The following is a 14,478-nucleotide window of genomic DNA, read 5'->3' as shown; positions in this document are numbered from 1 at the left end:
TTTATAAGTACTTAGCTCTTTATTTTAAGTTATGTACACTTCTTTCCTTGTTTTTTTTTTTTATTAAGCAACCCTACCCAGAGCTGGCAATCTGAGTAAGTTTGTTGTCAAATACAAATGCCGAACAGATGTATTTGTTTTAAAATATATAATTCTTTATTAAAATGGTCATATAATATTAAAGTATCCTAATTCGTATATAAGTATAGAAAAATGAGATGAATTAATAAAGTTCTTTCATAATGTCTTGTAACTACGCGGAGGGCTTGTCGCCGTATGAACACAAAGGTGTTTTGGGCATACCTGAAGTAATTAAATTGATTGTGGACTATTAGCTAACATATTAAAAATGAAAATAATAATGTGCTATTTCTTTTTAGAAATTTGACTCAGTAGAGAAGTTTAAAGAGAAATGTGAAATATTGGCATCATTGATTTCACAAAGTAAACACGTTGTGGTTCATACAGGAGCGGGAATAAGTACTTCAGCAGGAATACCTGACTTCAGGTACTGAAAACTACCTACTGGAAAAAACCAAAGCGTTAAAATGAATTTATTTATAAATACTGGAATAACAAGAATGATTAGGTTTAAAGAAACATTAAGATTCAAGTTTTTTTAATCTATTTTAGAGGTCCCAATGGAGTTTGGACGTTGGAAAAGGAAGGTAAAAGGCCATCTACAAATATATCATTTGCAGATGCCAAACCAACAAAGACGCATATGATTTTAAAGAAATTAGTGGAATGTGGTAAAGTTCAATATATTGTGAGTCAAAATATTGATGGCCTGCATCTTAAATCTGGATTATCACGTCGATATTTATCTGAACTGCATGGTAATATGTTTATAGATGAATGCAGTCTATGTAAAAGGTATTGAAATCCATCACTGTATGTTTAATGTAGCTTTTATATTTTAATATTGTGTACACTGCAATATTTTTAATCAATAATATTTACTAATTTATTAGGAAATCAATTAACTTATATTTTTTTTTAACAATTAACTTTTATTTTATAGAATAAGATATTTTACTAACAAATTTTACCAGGCACACACCCTTAAAATATTAGCTGATCCTGCAAACATTGTTTTGCAAAAAAATTAGTTATTAATTAACAAATAAAAAATAAGGGTTTATGGCATAGGGGTGAAAATTTAGGGTTGTATGTATTTTTGCATGCTGTATCATAAAAAATAAAAACAAATGATTTTGTTCCGAAAATATAAAAAAAACATTTAGGGACCACCCTTAACATTTAGGGGGATTAAAAATAGATGTTGTCCGATTCTCCACCCTGGTCCATATGCATGCTATGATTCACGAAAATCGGTCGAGCCCTTTCAGAAGAGTTCAATTACGCACACCGTGACACAAGAATTTTATATATTAGAAAAAGATTGCTATTATTAAGAAAAATGATTTTTTTTAGTGTGAAGTCATTGTATTATTCAACAACAATTTCTTGAAGTTCTCGGATTATAATAAGGCTGTTAAAAAACAGCTTCATCAAAATGTACTAAAAGCAGCCAACATATATTCCAATACATATATATTTAAAGTGTTGGCTTATTATGGAAAACACTTGTGTCATGAAAAAAATTCTAGGATATTAAGTATGTGAGATAGAAAACTATACTCACTTGTGTGAATGAAACAGAAATTGTACCAGCCTCTGGTAGACTCTAAAATTATCATGTTCTTGAATGTTTTCTTAGTGAGTTATTGAAGGCATTTCCTTTATTTCTGAGTTAAACTCTGGGTAAATATGCATCTGAATATTCTATTCACAGCTTGAATTACATTATTGCAATATGTGTGTATGTTAGTCATTGATTAGGTTCTTTTGAGTTAAAGAGTCATTGATTTTTTTAACATTATTAATTCCCTAGTTTCCAAAGTGGTCCAACTTAACCCTTGGGCCCTTTTAGTTGACGAGTGGCTTGATGAAACTAAAAAAGGGGGATTCATAACTAAGAAAACAAGGGTCCATAAATGTGTTGGCTTGACTTTACATTTCAATGTAGACAGATAATATTTTTTATAAGAAATTCTGCGACATGTAAAATTCCATATTTCATATTAATGCAATACCAAGTTTTAACAAAATGGTAGGTTTGTAGCTGCATGGGTCCATCTGAACTAAAGATATATATCTTGAAAGTGAAAAGAAAAAAAGCTTTAGAACCTACATGAGGTTCCCAGACTAATTAGTCATAGTGAATAGATTGTGTTTATTACTGAAATTTCATTAATTTTTTTCCCCAGGCAGTTTGTCCGTAGTTGTCCTGTAGAAACTGTTGGAAAAAAATGCAGTGGGGTACCTTGTGCATCTGAACATAGTGGTGGCAGACCATGTAGAGGTCGACTTTTCGATGGAGTTCTAGACTGGGAGCATAGTTTGCCTGAAAATGATTTATTGATGGCTGAGTGGCATTCCAGGTATAATAAAATAATTGATCAAAAAATTATTAACATGTTGAATGCCATATGGAGAATAAAATATTTACATATAAGCCACAGCTTACTGCTTGGCCATTTGAATCAAATCTCAATTAAGCCATGGGGGTCACCCATGAGCCATGCATAAGGTTCATCATAAAGTTTTGCTATAAATCAACACATAATATAACTATTAAATAAAACCTGTGTGTGTAAGGTAAGTCAGTGGCCTTGTTGACTATCTGGAGAGTGTGGTAGTCAAATTTAATAAAAACTAAGATTTTAGGCTCTTTGCTATATTGCTTGAATAAAATAGTAAAAATTACTTTTTTTTAGATTCAAATAACTACATTTTTTATCTATTAAAATGTAAATCTAAATAATTAAAAATTGTTGATTTCCTTATTATGGTGTGAATACTTAAAGCATACACTTTGTAAATTATCATAAACTATGATTTAGGAAATACTAATCTTAATATGTATTGTTTCCAGTATTGCAGATCTAAGTATATGTCTGGGCACAACACTACAAATCATTCCAAGTGGCAATCTTCCTCTCGAAACAGTGAAATATGGAGGAAAATTAGTGATCTGCAACTTACAACCTACTAAGCATGTAAGATAATTTGAATAGTTATTACATTTTATTTTATACAAAAATAATAAATATGTAGGAAAACTAGGTAGTCATAAACTCAGCAGATTATTACAGAATAATGTGCAAACTAGGCAAGAAGGTATCTCCATTTCCTAGACTACTTTGTAAAGTAATATTTCTGCAAAACAATGCAAACATCCAACATCCTTTCCAAGAAATTCAACTAAAGAACGTGATGGTTATCAGAGTCAGTAGTCATAGCGTCAGTTCTGGGTTAGGCTTTGAATGAATCGCTGCTCACCAAAGTACTAGCTCAGATTTACAAGAGTCCCCAAATCGACTCTTAGATAAGTTAAACAATAGAATAAGACATAAATATATTCTAGTATGACTTTTTTATAAAAAGAAGTCTTGGATCTATGAAACTGAACTAGGTATATCTATGATTATTTAGTAGTCAAATAATTAGTATTTTATGATCATTGGTGGGATATTATATAAATGAAATTACTTTTACAGTATGTGTATTATGACATTTTTAAGGTGTACTTGTACATAACCACAACATGGTATATATAGATATAAGGATACAACTTCAACATATGTATTATTTTTGCCATTTCTTGTTAAAATTAGACTTATTTTGCAGGACAACAAGGCAGACTTGGTAATAAACTATTATGTAGATGATATATTAGAAAAAGTAATGGAGATTTTACAGTTAGAAATACCATTGCATAAGGATGATGAAGATCTGATAAAGCTGGCAGAAACAACGGTTGTAGAATGGACGATAAATAAGAAAGATGTAATGTCATTAGAAAAAGTTTTTAAAGCAAAATGTAAAGGTGTTAAGAAAAAAAGGATCCTAATAAAAACAAAGAGAAAAAGCACAGAGTTAACACATAGTAATGGTGATGACAACTGTAAAATGATCAAGGCTGAAATAAAACAAGAGGACTTATAAGCTTTTACTTCATGAAGTCACTATCATCATCACATCAGCTGATAGACATAAACAGCCAAGGACAGACTTCCTCCAAAGATCACCATAATGACCAGTCTTTACTGCCTACATCCAGCGATCTTAATTATGTAATTTTGGTCTACGTGGGGGGATTATGTTCAAAATAAATTTAATTTCTGCAAATGGTGAAGAGTTCTGATTTGAACATTTTTTTTTAAAATATACAATCAAAGATTTTTATTTATCAAGCAAAGTTGTATTGGCCTATATCGATATCAAAATGAATATTCGCTTAAATTAATTTTAAAGGTGAATTCTTAATTAGAAATTTGTCTGTCCCTTTATTTATTCCGAAATGCTCTTCATAATAGCTGACTGCTACACATAAGTAAATATACATTCAATTAAAAATTGGGTAATTTTTTTTATCCAACAAATGTATTCATTTCTTAATAGCTGTTAATTAAATACACTTCTGTAACATTAAATTTATCTATATCAAAATATTTCGTTACAAAAGTGATTTCACTGAAAATAAAACACCAAGGCCGATAATAAACTACAATATGATTTAAAATATATTGTTTTATTTTAATACGAAAATACCAATAAAAAATAATTGATTCATTTATACAAACAATTCCAATAAAAAAATTTACACCTTTAACAATATTTCATAATTTTTAAGTAATTTAAAATCTGGTAACAAATATTAACAGATAATTAAATATTTGGCCCCATACCCTTATTAGATGCTAGCAACACCAATCCATAAAAATTAAAAACATCAGTACAAGTTTTCGTCCTAAAAAATGCAAAATATATTTTGATTAGTGATAATGACCTAAGGACGCGTTTACATGCATCTTATACTGCACGATGCGGGATTTTTCTCTCGATATAGTTATAAATCAATCTCAGTTATATATATATAGTTATAAATCAATAATCAGTTGATTATTCTTGTACTTTATGACTAGTGATTGTTTTTGGTCTGATTGCTATGCAGCCTAACATTTCGAGTATTATTGTAGACTTGTTTTATCTATAACAAAATGTTAAATTATTCTTTCACAATAATGGGCATACCATATCAGAAAACAGCAACGAATTTAATCAATTTCGGTAAAACTGTGATGACAATATAAAAATATATGAAATTTCTTTTACACTTTTTACTAAATTGTCACATGTAAACATCTTTAAATTTCTTTACTGCTGATGATCATTATAATCATCTGTCCCTTTCACTTGTTTACATAGCTGTGAATATCTTTGACTCTAAATACCTTTAGCTTTGCTATTAGGTTAAACACATCATTTCAGTCGTAGGACATCGACACAAATTAAATTTATTTATATTTGTGTATATATATGTATATACATATTTATATATATATACATTCATAAATGTAGCAATATAAATGATTATATTGGTCTCTCCCATAAATTTCCTGGTGTGAAAAAAAATAGCTTCATTTTATTTATGTAAATATGATTATTAAGTTATACATTTTCTGAAGCAATTTTGGTTTATTTGGTTTCGGCAAGTCGTTTAATGCAGGCCATTTTCAGTCGGTTTTATAGGAAATCTATGCATAAGGTCTATATCCCGTAATGGAAGTCCTGATGAAATTATTATGAAGATGTTGTAGAAAGTGATTTAAAATAACAATTAGAGTTTGCTATAGGCTTTCCACGTGTCAAAGAGCATCTAGAACCTTCGACGGTTTTACTTTGAAGGATGACATCCTTTAAGGGTAGTTCTAATTTGATTTTAATTTCTAACATATATGAATATATAGGTTGTGTATACGGGCATTTATATATATATATAAATATATATATATATATATATATATACATATATATACACATATATATACACATATATATACACATATATACACACATATACTCTTGGGCATACATGGAGTCTTCTGGCATGCTTGACAATGACTATTAAATTATTTCAGAGTATACTAAAGTTAAGTTATATTAAGTTTCACATTGGTAGAAATTATGCTAAAAACCAAGTAGCTTGAAATGCTACCAACGCAATGAGCGGAAGTATTAAGTTGTCAACTTGTTCAGTTTTTGCTTCCACTAACGCTGACGTTGTCGCTGACACAATGGTTCGAATCAGCACATTGCGTCCATGAAAGAAATCTGTAAAAATATTTAAGTTACAATCATCGTATCACCCCATTGCAAGGTATAGGCCTCCCCCAAACATCTCCACGATGACTGATTGGTCTTACACTGACCTGACTGCTGACTATGTCATAAGTCCACCTTATGGGGGAGGGGGAGGGTTGCAAGAGGGATGTGCCACGCCCACTGCCACTTCACACGAGCAATTATTCGTGTACCGCAAATAAATACTTGCTTTATTGGCAATTAAAACCAACTGTGTTTTTATGTGTTCTTTGCTAAACGATTAAAAATTGTAAAATTGCTTTTAAAAGTGAAAACCAAACCTTGCAGTAACATATAAAATAAACCGTGGCCGCCAATAAAATGATTTTAAATGTACATCATGCCCGTTAAAAAAAATATTTGATAGTTTATTAACTTGAAGAATGCTCAATAATGGCAACGGTGGCTGGGGCGGTAGGACAATGTCGACAGAGGTAAAGAAATAAATTAAAATAACTTGTAAATAAAAATGGTATATATGTAAATAATAGAATGTAAAGCTGCATAAAACTGATTTAAAGAAAATTGTAAATAAAGATATCTAGAATGTAGCGGTTCAGGACGGATGTATGGCGAATAGAACGGAAGATAAAGACTGAGAAAATTGTGGAATGAAAGAAGAGAAAGATGATAAAAAAGAGAAACAAAATAAACTACTCTGTCCTTCCCTAAAAAAAAAGTAGACAGAGGAGTCAAGGTCGTTGGAACGCAGGATACGGGCAGTTTCTAACAGGTCCTGTTGAATATGTATGGTGGAAACCTATGTTCGGCAGTGTACATCCTACGGTTGAAATTATAATGAATACATCAAAAGATGAAAAATATATTTTTTTTAAATATATGTATGCTCGACTTCAATTTATTTCCCCAAAACAATTTTTCCAATTTAAAAAGAACTAGTCAAGAACTTGAATAATTGAAAACATTAGTTGTAGTGCTATCGAAACCGCTGTACCGCGCCTTAGGTATGTGCGCGGCGAGAGAGGGAGTAACGGTCGCATTCCGCCAGTCCGCTGTCATTGCACCGCCAATGCTCTCGCTCCCCACCTCCACAGTACAGCGGTTTCGATAGCACTTTAATAAATAGCATATTATGTAATAACATACCAAAAAAATTCAGAACGTATACAAGGGCAACTTGTGATAAGATATTGAACGCCGTGCCTTCCAAAGTCCGATTGCTGTCTGAAAATTGTAAACACAAATTAAGCAATGAGTCATATATACATAGAGAAACATACAATATATAAAAATTGATATACGCTTATTGAAAAAGTTGCCTATTTCGTTCTACCAATTTTAAAAATAGTAAAGCTTTCCTAATTGTTACAAGTCTTTTATAAAGTACAGTCATAAATAAAGATGATGTACTGTATGCCTATGTTGTACAACTGTATAGTTAATATTTTATATATAAGTAATTTGTAATATACATATGTAAATTAATTTCAGCGTGTATCACTATATGAACGCATGCGCTATTATTCTTTACTTAATTATATATTGATGTTTGGATTTAATGATTATTATATTATTTCCAGCTTGATCTATTAAGATGTATTCGAATTAATATGATATTTTTACAACGTGTTATTATGTAAGAAGTGTTATATGTAAGACAAAATGTATAATAAAGTATGGGTTGTGTGTATAATAGTTTTTTTTTTCATGAGAGTGTATGCGTGCCAGATATATTCAGATATAGGTGGCATTAGGCATACTCACTTTTTTTCTTGCTATGATACATTTTTAAAACCTTCAAGGGCCCAGTTTTTGGAACTTTTCATTCAACCTCTATTATGAGTGGATAGAGTCATTATTGACACAATAATTTATTCACATTTTTTTTTTGTTTCCGAACTCATCATATATTACATTATATTCATCATTCATCATCTCATTCGCTTTTTTAGATTTCGAAGATGATTCTCTTATTTATATTGTTTTCGAGACAATTTATGTGGATTCGTTAGCAGTGTTCATTTCTACCAGATGGCAAGAGTAACCGTTATAAGATTTTTTTGACAAACTTGACACTACTGTCCTGAACCAAAGCACTGAGGGTGTCTAGCTTTCTTCAAAGTAGCAAAGCTCGAGGGCACCTTCAAGAGTCTCTGCTCTGGCCACTACATACTACAGTTTCACTGGATTGACAGAGCGCTGAACTGCTAGATAGCTTAGGCGGTCGCTCCATGGAATGACTACAAGGGCACCTACGAGGGGACTTCGACTTTCGGCTGTCGCTCTTCTATAATACCTATTTCAAAAGCACAGTGTACTGGTATTAGACCAATGAGTTGTACCATATTAAAACCATATGGAAAACCAGAGGTTTCCGCCGCCAGTCAGCAAAGACTAGCTTAGATACTGATAACATTGCTGCGTCCGTCCCAAAGATACCACGACACGCAGAAGTATATCTCTGTGTAGCCAAATAAAATAACAGCACATATGCTGTGCATGTGTCTTCTTAAACTACCGGTATAACTACTCATTGGCATGCTTACAGTTCCTCAAGTAATTAGTTACAGCCAATGCCAATCGCGCAAGAGGATGGCCGTTGGGGCCTTGATATTGTGAGTGAGTGAGACCATAAACATTAAAACGACCATGTTAAAGAATACAGACCGCTTCCAACAGCTCTTATTGAAAATCTATAGAGGAGGCCCAGGTCCAGGAGTAGACATCCTACCGCTTAAATAATGATGAATGAATTTAGAATAAGTCTCAGGTAAACCATGTCGGTAGACGCAGCGCAGATAAGCCCCCCCCCCCCCTAAGTAGACCAACGACAAAGTTAAGGTAATGAAGTCACTGGATGCGGGCAGCGCAGGACCGGTAATCATGGCGATCTTTGGGAGAGACCTAAGTCTTGCAGTGGGTGTCCATCGGATGAAAAGAGGAAACCCCCTGCCTTTAACAAAGACACCTAAACATACATAATATACACTAAACATACATATATAGTACAGCGACTTTAACTAAATTAACATCTTGTTAACGCCTTACATTTCTAGATACTAGTTTAAAAAAAATGTAAAATAGGACATTTACCACGCCAATGAGTTCTGCCAAAACTTGCTCCAGCACAGCTAGCTGCTGTATCACCAATGCCGACTGCCAGCACTCCTGCTAGCAGATCCAGGCTTGTAGCAGAAGGCACCAAGACCAGAGGACACGCCAATCCAGTGAACAAGTACAGCGGCGTCATTGCAAATGACCCGCTGTCCTGACACAAATTACATTGTTTTGTTTTAAAAAAAGATACACTTTTGTAAATAGTTATAAATCATTAAAGTAACTTAGTTTTTGGCCCTCCGGGAACATATTTTCTAGTGATTGTTGAAAATAAGTGGGCGGCTTCCTGCCCCCTACCCGCGAACAGCGTGGGCGATCCGAGAGAGGATCCGTATCCTTTTCCCAGATTGCTAAGCGGTCCACGCTGCCGTTCCAAGCTACGCACACAACACATCACACATCTACATGCGTAGAGCAAGAGTTCCGTGTAAAATATTTTGTAAGGTCATTCCAGATGAAGCTGTAAAAGCCCCCGGACTAGCAGCATTGATATCATTAAAAATAATACAACAATATGAGAGACACTAAAAATTAGTCGTTGTAAGATGCGCGCGCTACTAAATTTTTTTTTTGAAATGCTGCTTTCTTGAGTTTCAAATAATTTCTTACACTAATAAAGAAAAATTGACTGCCAACATATACCTTCTCATCGCCGTATACATTAAAAGCGGATTGTAGAGCGGGCGAAATCTTTTCTATTCCAGAAATTCGTATTGCCTGTAACATTAAATTTAGCTATATATTTTACTTTTTTAGTAATAAAGAATTATGTATTTTATAATAATATATTATCCTCATTGCCTAAATATATTGTGTAATTAACTACAGATTACATCACAAAATTACTCCAGAGAGCAATAGCGAGAGCTATGCACGGAGTTTCGTTGCGAGATCGAATCAGAAATGAGGGCATCCGTAGTAGAACCAAAGTCACCGACGCAGATTGAAGAATTGTTCATCTGAACGCGACCACGAGCCGGTAGACGCTTTCATGGGTAGAAACAGTAGATCTTTGGGGAGGTTCTACGCCTTGCCATGTGCGTCTACCGGCTGAATAGAAGAAAATGAAGAACTACAAATTAAAATCCCAATTCTCCTACATTTAATACTGGTCAATAAAATGGAACAAACTCAATTTTGTTTCAGATATTTTAACTTCGTCTTAACCATTATTAATAAACTTTATACATTCTAGAAAAGACTTTGAAAGATTGCTTAAAAGCAGTTAAATGTATACAATTAAAAAATATTACCAAATGTGATGGAAATATTATTTAAGCCTTGTCTAATTACGCAATTTTTTGTATTCATACTTTAAAGGTATGAGAAAGGATCAAAAGAAAAATCATATTAGTTTGACATCTAGTGACAGCTGTCAAACATGACGTCTAACTTAAACTAAAGAATAATTTTTTTAAAGGAAATAAATGAATACAAATAAACTAAGGTACCTCAACAAACAGCAACACGGAGAGGCCAATACCTGCAGCTAAAGTCATCAGCTGAATGTCCCCCAGTATACCACTGACAAAAACCATTGATGCCAGAATATGGAATGTCTTTCTGGTCATAGTGTTTGCCTTTCTTCCCAATTTGGTCTCTATTAATATTAGCATTACTGCCACTACCAATAAAATCAGCCAAAAATTGATCAATTTCAACTGAAATAAGTTAAAAAAAATAATAATTCTCGAAACAAAACATTCAATAATATATTTTTCTTTTTTAAAAGACTTAAAGCAAATAAATAAACCATGATTTTAGTTGCACTGTACTACCAATTAGAATTTCCGAATTATATTCAATTATTAATACATAGAGATATATTCCACTATGCAGTGAAAATATTGTCATGAAAAAAGACAGGATAGCTTTCAATTATTAAGGTATATGAAATTAGAGATACATTGGGTTACAATACATATTTCTTGAGATATGATGTATTTTTTTATATTTATAGGCATACATGTAAAATATATTATGTATGGTATAATAATTTAATGTCTACATAGCCTGTATATTTTGAGTGTACCAAGATTATGTAACAAAGTCACCCCAGAGAGTAATAGAGAGAGCCATATATAGGAGAAGATCCATATAAGAACCAAAGTCAAGGACATAGCTTGAAGAATTGTTCGTTTGAACAAGACCATGAGCTGTAGATGGGGTGTAGGTACATCCCCTACTAGGTGCACCGACGACTTTGTCAAGGTCACGAGAAGTAGTAGCATGCGGGCAGCACAAGACCGGTCATTGAGTCGATCATTGATCAAGGTCTATACCTTGCAGTGGATGTCTGTCATGATGATGAACATATTGAAGCTCTCTCCACAATTTCTAAGCTATAATAGCTTTAGCTAAATATATGAAAATAATAAAATATGCACATCCCATACAATTATATGATTTACATTTTTAGTTTAATCCATGTAAAAATTACTTACCCTATTGTAGCCGAACACATACTCAAAAATAATAATCAAGCATTGTGGTCCCAAAATAAAATGCCAGGCAAATAATAGAATTATAGCTGCACAAGCAACTATGTATCCTATTGATTTGATACTTTTGTTTCCATTGTCCACAAGAAACATTGCAGCTATTATAAGAACTGTGGTCGCTAACACCGTCTAAAAAGAAAATATGGATTTTACTAGTGCTCATATTCAATAATGCTACAAAAGCCTGCAGGATAGCAGCATTAAAACCAACAGATACAATATATAGATACAGTCAGAATTAGAGACCTAATCAGCAAGAAAATTCTATTAATGAAAGTAATTGACAGGCTGTATTATTTTGCCCTTTTAAAGCCTCTATAAATGAAAAACAAAACATATATAGGAACAGTATTTTTATATATGAACGTCTTTTACTATTTTAAGACTAATTCTTTCATTTCAACTCTTAGTACACTTAAATGACTTTTGTTATTGTGGTCTTATAGTTCTGAAACATTACCCTGGATTTGAATGAAGGAGTGAGTCTTGTTATTACTGTTTTGCCCCACATACCCAACATATTTTTAAAAAAAATTTACTTATTTGGTAACTCTCTTGAAAAAATTCCTTATGAAGACTTGAGATATACACAATTTTCTATTTGTTAACTTATTAATGCCTGGTATGGATCAATAGTATCTTACATATAATTATAACTTAACTTTTTCAAAATAATAAATATCCTAAAGCATACTTACAAGAACAATAGTGTTAATTAACATATACTCATCTTCAATGCCATAAAAAATATTATGCACAAACTTTATAACAGACGCAGTAACAAATAGAGGTATACTCTGTACCACCACCATGGCTTCTCCAAGGGTAAAGGTTTTAGGGAAATTTATAAGAGCAGCTTTTAACAGTATATTAAATGACCAGATACATGATAATGAAATAAATAGTGAAGGCAATAAATCTGAAAAATAAATAATGTGTTTAACAATGAGAATAAAATTAATAAAAATTTTTTCTACTAGTTCAATCTACAGCATGATTAGTAGTGGGTGTAAAAGCTTTAAAGGGTGAATGTATAGTTATTTATCAACAAAAAGTTTAAAATTTTTACACCTAGTTCCATTAACTTGCATAAAGTGAACACTCAGAAATATGCTTCATTATTTTTTTCTATTGGAATGCAACATTTACTATTTCTGAAACAATTGTTTTATGAATATAGTGTACCACACGTTAATTGATAGCAAGTGAGCTATTTATTCACTCTTTTAATGTTTTTATACCTCCAGCCAATCACTCAGTATATTGTCAATTTAAAATCCTGTTATTTCAACAGGTTAACTTACTTCAAGGAAAGAGATTAACTGTCTAATAATTAGGACTTATACTATGACATGTATTTCTATGTATACTATCTGTTAACTTCCAAGTTATTTAACATTGAATCATTTACTTTACTTTTGGCAACTAAGTTATTAGTGTCATCATTAACATCATATCAGCCATAGGATATCTTCTGCTGGACTTAGGCCTCCCGAAAAGATTTCTAATAGGACCGGTTGGATACAGCCTCCAGTTTTACACTACTACCTAACTAAAATTACCTGTCTGCATATTGGGAGGACATTCTTAAATTACATTGCTAGTATTGTCTTAACTAAAAAGGATATTGTAGTTTATTTTTTAATTTGAAACTTCTTCCAAAACTATCATCCACCATTTAAGATATGACCATTTATAAATAAGGCATATTTAGTAGTTGTAATTTGCTAAAGTATTCTGAAGGTACCTTTAATAAGTCAGAATAGAAGGAGCTATTACTATGCATACATAGAAGTTGTATAGTTAGTCACTTTATTGTCACAAATTAGAATATACCTTTTAAATATACTTTTAATAGTGGTCTACATTATAACCAGATACTTTAACTACAGGTAAAAATTACTTCTTTGTCTGAGGATAATTAATTGAACATCTTTCTATGTATTAGAGATCTTACAGACAAATTGCTAGTTATAAATTTGTGTTTGTAATAATATTATAATTAAAAAGTATAATCAAAGGGCTCAAACCTTTTTCTGAAACAGTATAAAGGAGTATAGTAGATATCAAACCAGATGCCATACATCCTCCATATTCAGCCTCCAATATTATATTACCCGTTATTGATAGAAAAAGTATAAAAAGGGAACAGTAGGAAAACAATCCAACTGATACAAAAGCTATTGTTTGATACCATACTGGTGTTTTATATATAAAAGTGTAATTTAATAAAATCATAGGCAAAAGGGTATAACACCACAGGCCAATGCTTTTTGCAGGTCTGAAAATTAGAAATAATATTATTTATTAAAATTAGAAATAATTATTTAAATGTAATGAATTAAAAATAATTAGTGAATTGCAGAATTATTATTGAAGTATTAAGTAAAGATTGTATGGCAAAAATTTATAAAAAAATAGTAATTACAACTAAATTGTAAAATATTTGTACAGAAACTCAAATTTACCTTAACTCTATGCCAGCTTTTTTTAAATTAGTTAATATTTGATTATCTAAAGATTTAACAAAGTTTGTGCATACTCCATAGCAATTTGCCCCCATTAATTTACGTGTCCCCTCCATTTCAATATTTTCTCTTAATTTATAAAATAAACAGAAATATTAATGTTAGCATATATTTTAAATAAATAAATTAAAAGAACAAACAACACATGTATTGCATAA

The 14,478-nt window shown here is 31.7% G+C and overlaps 2 protein-coding genes across 3 annotated transcripts; one reads left to right on the top strand and one right to left on the bottom strand.

The window, feature by feature from the left end:
• The first annotated feature begins 120 nt into the window (after positions 1-120).
• On the top strand, positions 121-4,423 carry Sirt6 (sirtuin 6). The gene is made up of 6 exons (XM_068766451.1): positions 121-308; positions 381-508; positions 634-876; positions 2,274-2,447; positions 2,942-3,065; positions 3,697-4,423. The coding sequence occupies exons 1-6, from the start codon at positions 243-245 to the stop codon at positions 4,012-4,014; spliced, it is 1,053 nt and encodes a 350-aa protein (XP_068622552.1). The 5' UTR covers positions 121-242; the 3' UTR covers positions 4,015-4,423.
• A 1,537-nt stretch (positions 4,424-5,960) lies between these two features.
• On the bottom strand, positions 5,961-14,433 carry Dolk (Dolichol kinase). Of its 2 annotated transcripts, XM_068766604.1 has the most exons (9): positions 14,261-14,433; positions 13,823-14,073; positions 12,491-12,711; positions 11,736-11,921; positions 10,743-10,952; positions 9,934-10,008; positions 9,268-9,442; positions 7,321-7,398; positions 5,961-6,183 (listed from the first exon to the last, which is right to left on the bottom strand). In XM_068766604.1, exons 1-9 carry the CDS (start codon positions 14,374-14,376, stop codon positions 6,035-6,037), a joined length of 1,461 nt encoding a protein of 486 aa, XP_068622705.1. In that variant the 5' UTR covers positions 14,377-14,433; the 3' UTR covers positions 5,961-6,034. The 2 variants fall into 2 exon arrangements, 1 of the variants encoding a protein (XP_068622705.1); XR_011107554.1 differs by lacking the exon at positions 5,961-6,183 and having other exon boundaries at positions 9,268-9,437.
• Positions 14,434-14,478: the final 45 nt, after the last annotated feature.

This window comes from Battus philenor, unplaced genomic scaffold, assembly GCF_028537555.1.
Source record: "Battus philenor isolate CCGP_79_NKW_IND1 unplaced genomic scaffold, ilBatPhil1.0.hap1 SCAF_21, whole genome shotgun sequence".
Taxonomy (NCBI): Eukaryota; Metazoa; Arthropoda; class Insecta; order Lepidoptera; family Papilionidae; genus Battus; species Battus philenor.
This window is presented reverse-complemented; position numbering and strand designations above follow the sequence as displayed.

Excerpts from the sequence above, each read along its gene's own strand:
- Dolk (XM_068766604.1), bottom strand. The coding sequence starts at position 14,376 with ATGGAGGGGACACGTAAATTAATGGGGGCAAATTGCTATGGAGTATGC. Across the intron at positions 7,399-9,267 it reads TGGCAGAACTCATTGGCGTG|ACAGCAATCGGACTTTGGAA; the intron begins GTAAATGTCCTA and ends TACAATTTTCAG. Across the intron at positions 6,184-7,320 it reads ATACGTTCTGAATTTTTTTG|ATTTCTTTCATGGACGCAAT; the intron begins GTATGTTATTAC and ends ATATTTTTACAG.
- Sirt6 (XM_068766451.1), top strand. The coding sequence starts at position 243 with ATGTCTTGTAACTACGCGGAGGGCTTGTCGCCGTATGAACACAAAGGT. Across the intron at positions 509-633 it reads GCAGGAATACCTGACTTCAG|AGGTCCCAATGGAGTTTGGA; the intron begins GTACTGAAAACT and ends AATCTATTTTAG. Across the intron at positions 2,448-2,941 it reads ATGGCTGAGTGGCATTCCAG|TATTGCAGATCTAAGTATAT; the intron begins GTATAATAAAAT and ends TATTGTTTCCAG.